We start from the raw sequence: 10,556 nt of genomic DNA on the forward strand, positions 1-10,556 counted from the left end.
TTGTGTTATCACTGTGGTGTGGTGCATACGTTTTAACTAACAAATTGGATGTTATACGTGGCCCCCCACAAGCCTTGAGTTCCACTACTATTTAAATAAAATAGTTTGAGGGCTTTTTTTTTTTTTTTTTTTTTTTGTAATTTCATCCATCGAAGAGCACCTCCATATAATTTCTAATCGCTGAGGCATCAATTGATAAAATATAAATTGCTCGTGACTTTTGCCTTAGAAATCCCTAAGAAATAACCCCTTGCTGTTTTTTTGGGAAATTTACCGCAAATTTCTTCGGGGAATTAGATTTTACCAAATAGTGCCTCCATTAACCAGCAACTGATATTCCAAGTTAGTGCTTTTTAAGCTGAGAATTACGTTACTGCCCTAATTTGCTTTTTCTTTACAACAGTGGAAAACTGAAAGTTTTGGGGCCCAAATGGTACATCTCTCACATCCAACACACTTAACAGATGCACACCAACATTATTATTAGACGAACTAAAGATATGGCGGATCCAATCATAAGGTGGGCCTATCAATAAAAAATAACATAGGCCATTCAAAATATCCCAATTCAAGTAATTCAAGTGTAGTCCATCTGATGATCCGATTGACCTGATGTTATGTTCGTGTCATCATCATGGTGCGGTACATAAATTTAACGGGTTGGATGTTATATATACACATACCACATGGGCCCCACAAGTCTTGAGCTTCGCTAATTTAAATGAGGGCATTTTTTGTAATTTCATCCCACAAAAACCACCTCCATATAATGGAGAAAATATTACGTAAAATGTAGATTTGCCAGGAATTTTGTGATAAAAGCGAAAAGCCCCTTGTTTTTTTTTTTTTTACTGTTCTGTCTTGCCTCTTAATATTCCTTTCATCCAAAATATATTTTTTTTTAAAAAAAAAAAAACAGAGCTACCAATTATTCAAAAACATCAAGGATCATTTTATAGCTTTTTTAATTTTCCGAACCCTCACATCAGGGCCAGAGGTATTAAACAAAATCTTAATTAGTCATCTTCTGCAGATGAGTGAAAGAATGAGATTTGACAGATCGTAAAAAATGCTACAACAGAACAGATGCTTACCAACCATATTTAGAAGTTCTTCAAGATCTTCTCTCTTGAGACTCCATCCGCCACAAGAATTGATGTAACCTCCTGCCATGTTGCAGATATTGTTCTCAAACTTCAATTTTCAAATTTGCAAACGAGACCAACAGAAAATTTTGAAGAGAAGCCAAGGGCTAAAAGAAATTGAGATTCACTTGGCTCAAGAGGATTCTTACTCTTGCTCGGGTGGTAGACTCTCAGGAGTTTCAACACCCGGTCAAGGGTTCGAGTATCCATAGGTGGTGAAATTCCACTAGCGTGAGTGTGTGGGGTGTGTGTGCGTGTGTAAAAATAAAAATAAAAAATAAAAAAAGGAGGAATCACACGATCCCAAGCTGAGGGCATGCACAGGAAACTTGGATTTTCAGTTTGCACAAGTGGGGCCCATTGTTCATTGATCCAGACTGTTGGTTTGTTAGGACTTATTCCTCAAAATTTCCCAGATTAGAAGATCCTGACTACCAATCTCAGGCCTTTTATCAGTTTAAAGTGAACTATTGCTGTATAGCAGCGTCTTGATCATCTATTTGCTAGTCACAAATTGAAATGTTAGCAATGTCTTATTGAGAAGATTCCCATGTACAGTCCATCAACAATGGGGCAGGACAAATTGATGTTCTGGTTCAGGGAACCATGGTCCCCATCTTGTACAAACTGAAATCTGATTGTGTTGCAAGTCCTTGGGTTGAGAATCATACATTCACTATTCAGTCAATGCAGAACTATAAGAACTAAATCTGTCTCTTGACTGCCACATTATGAAAAGAGCCATAAATTTCAACTGGTATGATCATATAGTTACCAGTAATCCCATGAAGAAATGTACTGTCCATACGCTACAACAACAAAAAAGCAGACCAACTATGGCCTAATGGAGTGAAGACTAGATGAAGAAAGTAACCAGAAAAGTGCCCCCAACCACAAACTCACAGCCCAAAAACCAATACGTACATTACATACGGGCAAATCTGCACTACAATTGGCTGCATCATTGCAAAATTGACCAATTTAGTTCCATGTCACCGAAATATGGAGGAAAAAAAATACCGGTATGGTTTTTCAAAAGGGGAGTTATTTGATAGTCAGGCCGTGAATGATGCTTGATATGCAGGCACTTCAAAATGGTACGTGTGACATAAATTCTAAGATTAAACCATCAAAATTGTCAACCCCATTGTCACCCAGTTAAATTCCAAAAATCAGATTGTTTTTCCTGACCTCTGATTAGTGGACGCTTGTTTGTTGAAATATGATCATTGGATGTTTTTCATTTTGAACCATTCAATAAATGTCCACTAATCTGATAATCATATTATCAAATAAGCTCAGTTTTTGTTCCGCGATACATCTAACCTGGTATACACAATCTGGATTGATAATGGAAATTACTTGTATGAAATGTATACATCTAACCCGTGTATCATCCATCACACTCTACCTGAACATCAAAGATTTGCCCTTTTCAAAATACAGACAGGTATCACCAGTAAAATATGCATCAGCCAATATTTTGAACCATGGAGAAACTGAATCATATCAACTGACAGCGAAACCAAGCTGACTCAGTTTCAGCGAGTTTGACTCGTCTGAATCAAAGTTAGAAAGGATTTGGAGCGAAGATTTGAACTATGTCAGAGATTGTTTGTGAGCAACAAACCAATCAGGCCATTGAGTTCATCACAGCAGAAAACTTCACAAAATGCCTCTCCTGATACAAAGCTAGGAATGTAAATCTACCATTGGAGTTAAAAACAGAGTCTATGCAGCTACGCATGGAAATCTTCTAGAAGGTGTAACCTTATCTCTAAAAACAAATCAGTTCATGTGAAAGGAGACGAACCTCAGCCATTTGTCTGCAGCCGCATACCACTACACCAGTACCCAAAGGGTTAGATATTTGTTTGGCTCTAGCAAAAGCAGCCTACAAAAATTCATATGAAGTGAGTAACACAATGAAAGAACCTGCCTCCTCATATATCCCAAGATCTAGGAGCATTGCTAACCCCAAAGATATCCCTCCCCCCTCCCCTACATGACATCACACATGCCAAGCTGGCAAGTGTTTGGGGACCCATGTTGTCCATCAGGATGGCCCACCTCGTAGATAACCCGGCCCAAGAATCAGGCCATTCACAGATAGGACACATGAGTGTTGCTAAGCTCAAAGGCAGCTTCCACATAAACTCTACATCTGGCTACATGACCTAATCAAGCAAATGTGCAGAATATTCACACAGTGCATGGGAGGGCCCACCTTGGAGATGACCTCGCCCAAAAATCAGTCCAGTAGATCCATCAAGTGGACCGCTGAGGAACAAAAAAGAATGGATGGTGTAAAAAAAATTGCTAATGGTCCACATTTGATGTACACATAAAACCCCCATTGGTGAATGGACTGGCCTAATTTCAGGATTAGGTCATCCACATGGTGGGCTCACCTAATGCACAGATCTGATGTCCCAGACATGGGCCAGCTTGATCATGCGGCAATGTGGCAGTGTGCGCGGGCTTCGCAGAACTCATAGCGTGGAATAGAAATTAAAATTAAAACATTCAAAACAGTACCTGTACATAGCCACGTTCACCTTGCCATCCACTGTCCGGCTGTGATAATACAGGTATGATTCTAACACCAGAGGATTCCCAACCCTTAAACCTATCCTATAGGCAGAAATGGAACACAGTCTCGCATTAGACGAAAACAACTCATTTTAAGTGAATATGGCTTGCTGAATTCTATTAAGATTTGAGAAAAGAAAATAGTAATATGGTGAATACCATCTTTCAAACCTGGTAGGCCATTCTCCGAAGGTTTTTAGCCCCATAATAAAGCCTTACATCTGATCTCCTATCAGCCCCAAAACCTGACTCAATAAGGGACCGGATTGGACTGCTCAAAAAATAATAATTTAATTAGTAAAAGATCATACAGAAAGGAATGCTACTTACAGACACTCCTGCAAGTGCTAAACGCAGACATCCCATACATGCCAACCTGGCACACGTGTGCAAGAGTTAGTACATCATCAGGTTGACCCCTCAATGAATGCGCCTTAATGTAACATTCAGACCAGTCAACTCATCGGGTGGGCCACACGTGTATGTTGAGCATGACCATTGGTTATCTCTTTTTTTTTTTTTTTTGAAAGATCATTGGTTATCCTTTTTCAAATTGTCCATTGCTTAAAGATGGAGCTCACCTGACAAACAGCCCAAATCTTGCATGCTTATGTGGTGAGCATGTTTCTGGTGTATGCAAATGCTCATCTGCAAGTAGAATTCCCTCGTAAAGATAAATTGGTCGCCGAAGCCTCTAACAATTGCTGGCCTGAATGAGAACGTCAGTGATTTGGACTGACCACTGTATAGTGGCATATTATCCAATGCTCAGACCACAGTACAATACAGTTTGGGTTTTCACTAGTACAAATGGTGAAATATGGCCCATGTTTCAATGATCCAAGTGGTTGGATGGATCCCACTTTTGGATGGCCCCTGGAAAAAAAAAAAATCCCCAAGATCGGGAAAAATGTAACATTCAATCATTGTTCAAAAAATTCCCCAATATAACTTGCTTTCATCCAGCTCGTATCAGCTTCAGTGGACAAAGAACGAGTGAAAGGACCGAAAGCAACCAAAATGGAACAAATCGGGGTTGAGTCGTAACTGTTTCAGTGTCTAGGCGGGTGGCACTCTGAAAGCACTATTTAAACATATGCCTTCAATAGGTGGTCAATAAATAAATGGTTAAGACTTAAGAGAGAGAGAAAATATAGCAGAAGTTCAAATTCAGCCTAGAAATCAACATCATCATAGGCGTGCCCGGCTATTTGGGTGGGCTTTACAAATCCACTTTTGCCAATCAATCCTATCCGAAGCCATACTCTTGGTAAGTGAATAAGCCTTCATATCCCTTGTTGCCATCTCAATCTGGGTCCTTTTCTGTCTTCCTCTCATCCTCTTTTAAGGCCCTTTAACTCCAATCAATCTTCCCTTACTGGAGCAACCTCCCTTTAACTCCAATCAATGATCCTTTACCATCCCAATCTGTTCTTTATTATTTTATCTCTTGTTGGAACTACTCCTAAGGTGCTTCCGATGACTATGTTCTTTATTCTATCATTCCTAGTCTTTCCATACATCCACATCAAACATCATCATCCTTGAAACACAATCTCTATTCATGTTGCCTTCTATCAAACACTCTACCCGATATAGTATATCCATTCTAAAAATCGTCTAATAAACTCCTTTCCCTAATGTTTTACAGGCATGTGCCATCTCCACTTCATCCAACCAGCTCTAATTCTATTGGAAACATCGGCCTCAATCTCCACATCCATTTACATTCAACCCTGAAAAAGGTCAAATGCTGTAGATCTAGAATCCTTCAATCTGGGGGTTTTTGGTGCATGGGTAATGCACCTTGAGGCTTGTCATATCAATTGTTTGGATAACTGATCCACCGCCCCCTGTCCAAAATACAAACTGAAAACCCAAACGGCATTGTACAACATTTCAGCCCGAGCATTGTATAATATCAGTCTATGAAGGGAAACGATATGGAGAAGATGGGAGAAATGGATTGCCTCACAGTCCTCCATCCACCAAACAGGTAGCAGTTGGATGATTAGTCATGGTCCATTGGATGGACCCTACCAACAAACACAAATGGTTCAAGAACGACACTGATCCAAGGATCCTAGCCATCTAATCATTGGACCTAAAACCAACAGTTAAAAAAGGTTTAGGGCTAACAGGTCAGCAGGGAGAAATGCAGAAAGCAACTGCTAGAATCATCAGACGTGCAGATTGTTAATCAGGAGTTATTTGATACTCTGGCTAGGTACGACGCTCGATACGCAGGCACTCAAAAGTGGTACATGTGGCACAGATCAACTCGACTGTCGCTAACTTAACTTCCAAAATCCAGATTGGTTGAACCATCCTATCTGCTACCTGGTCACTTGTTTCTTGAAATATTTCCATTGGATAGTTTTCATTTTCAACTGTCCAATAAATGTCCACCAATCTGACAGTCAGATAATCAAATAGACTTATATATCCAAACTGGTACCTAAAATTGTACAATTCCATTTGAATTACTTGCAGCCATATATGCATTTTGTAAGTAATTTTTTACATGCCTGTGTATCATCCATCACACTCTGCCAGAGTATCAATCTTTTTCTCCTTTGAACCACCAGCCATCCAAAATATGGCCCAATAGACACACGGTCCTGATCGATGCACCCACAACATATCATTTCCCCCATTTGTAACTATTAATTGATTAATTACAGAAGAAAATCAACATTTTTCAGCAAAATAGAGAATGAAAGAAAAAACAAATCAAATCTCATTTATAAGCACCTGACACCAGAGCCGGTTGCGAAGATGAGAACCGTCGGATACACCTCCGGAGGCGATATCTCCTCCATGTCGAATCCCCGCCCCATCACACTGCTCAATTCGACAACATCACCTCTCCGGAGCCTGCAGAGGGCCTCTGCGGTGGACCCCGTGACGCTCTTAACCAGGAATTCGAACTCGCCCGTCGATGCGGAGAGGGAGGGAGGGGAGGCGATGGCGAGGAAGACGGGCTTTAGAGCGTGGGGCAAGCGGAGCTGGAGGTATTGGCCAGGCCAGGCGTGGGAGTTGATGAGATCTGGATGATCTGAGACGTCGATGGCGACGTGGAAGAGGGATTCTGATGAGTGGTGGATGAGAGAGATGGGAGCTGGGGCCCACGGTGTGGTGTTGGGGCACTGGCGGAGAGCGTTGGAGAGGGAGGAGAAGCGGTGGAGGTTAAGATGGCGCATGATAGCCATGGGGTGGCATGGGAAGGTTGGGAGAGAGGGGCAGTATTGTCGACGGGATGGTTTTGAGGGATTCGTTTCCGCCGCCGCTGCCCAACTGCGGACGGTGGAGTAGCATGTGCGCCGGGATGCGGAATACGCATATCGCATGACTTACGGTCCTCGTGCGACTGCACTTTACCGTGGAGTCGTCGACTATCACGTGCGAAACGCTCACTTGAACACTTGAGGCCGTTCGTTTTGTGCGGCCAACGGTGCAGATGCACTCGGTTTGCCCCACACGTGTAGGTGGAAACACCAAAAGAACGGTCAACACAACTTTCTTTCCACCATCTTCTCGTGCCTTCCTTGCCACGTGCCTATCCCACGTGGTAAATGGACTCACCGGAGTCGGGCTGAGTTGGCCTCATAGTAGAAAAACTCGACGCCGAGTCGGGTCAACAAAAAGACTCGAAAGCTGATTGCGTCCTGCCCCCTGCACGGTCCAGGCAGGGGCTCTGTGGGACCCAACTTGATGTGCTGGTTTAATCCACCCCATCCACCCATTTTTCCGTATAATTTTATTATATGATCCTAAAAATGAGGCAGATCCAAAGCTCAAGTGAACCACACGCTAGGATTGAACGCTCACCATTAAAAGCTTCTTGGGAGCCGCAGAAGTTTTGATCAAGCTGATATTTTGTGTTTTCCCTCGCACAGGTCTATGTGATCTTATGAACAGGTTGGATGGAGAAAAATGTAAGCCTTAGGAAGATTTCAATGGTGAGCGTCATTATCACTTGCTGCTTAATGTGGTGTGGTCTACTTAAGCCTTGTATGCCTGAAAAATCTTTAAAAAAAAAAAAAAAAAAAACCAAAACGAATGGACGACTGCTTCATTTTTTTAGCTCACATCCTTAAACAATCTTTAAAAAAATAATAATAATAAATAAATGGACGATATGATAAAACCCATATGTTATAATGGGCCCCGCGTAGACCCTACTTGGACCGACTCTGTCTAGGCTGGGCAAGAGGCAATCCGCTTTCAGACGATTTAGCAGAGCTTTTAGTGACTCAGCAAGAAGTTTTTATAATTAATGTAAATTGTTGATGCAAAAATTTGGTTCACACTCTCTGAACGCTTTTATCCGAGGACTTGCACAGATGAATGACAATGGAGACCTTGGTTAGAGCATGGGACCCTCCGATGCCAATGTCAGGCCTGGAATCTCGGTTTAGGTTGTGTGGATGGGGTTTTGGGTGAAAGATTTTGCGTACCTGTCTCATTAGGTGAGGTCCTTATTTATACTTGTTTGGTAGGACGTGGGCGTCCGTTAATCTTGGCACGATCTCAACCATTAGGCGAGAGCCGTGCACGTGATGATGTTGTCAGTTATCCCTAAGATCATGCGTCAATTACTTTTATCATGCCTTATTGGAGTGAGTTTAGCCTTGCTTGTCGGTTGAGTATCTTCTGAGCCGAGCTCATTCCAACTAAGGACTGCTCGAGCCGAGCTTATCGTCAAGCTGCATAGGATGTCTTCGAATTGGGTCCACCTGTGGCAGCTTCGGGCATGACTTGATCACTTACTCGAGGACAATTTGGACTAATTCATCCGAGCCCATATCATTCTACGTCATGGCTCGGACCTATCTTGCCTGTTGGTTCCTTTTAAGGAAGTATCTCCAGAATGATTGCTCGTCTAGTTGAGCAGACCTTGAAGGTAGTTCAGTCAAGCTATCCGTAATCGCAGCTGGGCCGAGGTGACTTCAATGATGGTCGGATCATATTTTCCCATAACATAAATTATTTACTGTACAAAAGATTTTGAAAATTTTAAATTGTGGTGAAATAGATAAAGTAAAACAATTTGACTTGCTTGTCATTATGAGCATATTTCATAGCTGGCATCTACATTGTTGTTGGTCCTCTTCACTCCCCTATCCGGTATGCTTTCTCTTCATATTTTGGGACAAGCACTACAAGATTGCTAGTGGTGTGCAAATGGTCTTGGAACTATACAAAAAGATTCAAAGGTTCTTGATACAGCCTTTTCACATCGTTGAAGTGTTTATGGCACTCCTCAAAAATATTTTGAATCAAAAGAAAGCATTACTAGCTTTCAAGTGAGAAGATTATTCACTCGTATCCTTATCTATTATTTGTTGTTAACAGATGTCTTAAATCTGATGAAATTCGACTAGCCCAAAAAAGTTCGGCTAGAAGTCCAGCAACAATTTATTTTGAAACTTATGAGAAATTAGACCAACTGAAGGACATGTTCGACTAGCCGAAGCTCTGGTTCGATTAGTCGAAGGTTACGCAGACTGCGTAAATTTGAGGTAGTTTCCAGACTATTCCAAGTCGGTGTGAAAGCTGGGTTTCCTAAAGTATAAATAGGAATTCCTAGGGTTATTGTAAAACATTATAAGGCTTCCTAAAAGTATTCAAAGGGTTTCTAAAAGGGTTTTAGAGTTTGCAAAGGGTGTGGCAAGGGTGAGATTCGAGGTTGTTCGAATTGGGTAAGTCATTTCTCTTTGTAATTTCTGCTTTCATAGTGAAAATCTGTCGCTTTGTGCCAATGTTTTTTTCGGAAAGGGTTTTCCACGTTGAATCTTTGTGTTCTCTTGTGTTTGCTTGACACTATTGGATTGCTATCCTAGATCCATCTCTATGTGATTCCACAGAACATTCCCCAATAAGTGGTATCAGAGTAATTGTTGGGACACAAATTTGAATATACAAGATTAACATCAATGGGAAGCACTAGGTATGATATTTAAATGTACTCAGGGAAAAATAACTTTGAGTTATGGAAGATCAAGATAATCAGTTCTTTAACCAAGCAAGGCGAAGATGGTGCTCTTGAAGAGCGAAAGTCTACTATAACTGATGATGAATTACGAGAAGGAAAAAATCAAATGCAAAACAAACTAAGTAATAAAAACTAAATTGATGATTTGATCTTGAGAGTTTTGAATAAATATAATTCAATTGAATTAAAACAACACCCAAGCTTCAAAGTTCCACACATAGGTTAATGTTCCAAAATCATGATGACTTAGATAACACAACTAGGATTTGAGCACTATGGTCAGCCTAATCGGAAAATGAAACAGTTTAAATATTTTAACAAATGATATAAAAGATCAAAAAAATCATGGATTTGCACCATTGATATATATTCTCAAGCGCCAGTGATTTTAAGAATTCAATATCAATTAGATAATGAAAATCAAAGAAATATAACAGGTTGAGAACCTTTCCTATCTAGGAAATCTGATTGATTCAAGGTAAGCCTATCCATCAATGTGGATCTCATATGATAGAAACATATGGATCTCACATGAGGATAAAAAACTAAACCTAAACAATAGATAACATGCATACATTATTCTTCTTATCATTAAAACAATCGATCATCATAACTATGATAACATTAAACCAATGTGTTTCCCTTCTAGCTTGGGCTAGAGGAAACTAGAAAAACACAACTAGAATAAATAAAAAAAAAAAGCAACAAGAAAGAAATAAATGTAAATAGAAAATATCTAAAATTAAATTTTTAAAAAAACTTATAAAATTGAAAACCCTTTAAAAACTCCAAATATTGCTCTTAAATGCTTTTAATGATGC

General features: G+C 40.4%; 1 protein-coding gene across 2 annotated transcripts; it reads right to left on the reverse strand.

Moving 5' to 3' along the window:
* Positions 1 to 928: 928 nt before the first annotated feature.
* Positions 929 to 7,102, reverse strand: LOC131237709 (fruit protein pKIWI502-like). 2 transcript variants are annotated; one of them, XM_058235629.1, is made up of 5 exons: positions 6,492 to 7,102; positions 3,909 to 4,008; positions 3,684 to 3,779; positions 2,959 to 3,039; positions 929 to 1,166 (listed from the first exon to the last, which is right to left on the reverse strand). In XM_058235629.1, the coding sequence occupies exons 1-5, from the start codon at positions 7,085 to 7,087 to the stop codon at positions 1,104 to 1,106; spliced, it is 936 nt and encodes a 311-aa protein (XP_058091612.1). In that variant the 5' UTR covers positions 7,088 to 7,102; the 3' UTR covers positions 929 to 1,103. The 2 variants fall into 2 exon arrangements, with proteins under 2 accessions (XP_058091612.1, XP_058091613.1); XM_058235630.1 differs by lacking the exon at positions 929 to 1,166 and adding an exon at positions 2,410 to 2,826.
* Between the last annotated feature and the right edge of the window lie 3,454 nt (positions 7,103 to 10,556).

Source organism: Magnolia sinica, chromosome 2, assembly GCF_029962835.1.
Source record: "Magnolia sinica isolate HGM2019 chromosome 2, MsV1, whole genome shotgun sequence".
Taxonomy (NCBI): Eukaryota; Viridiplantae; Streptophyta; class Magnoliopsida; order Magnoliales; family Magnoliaceae; genus Magnolia; species Magnolia sinica.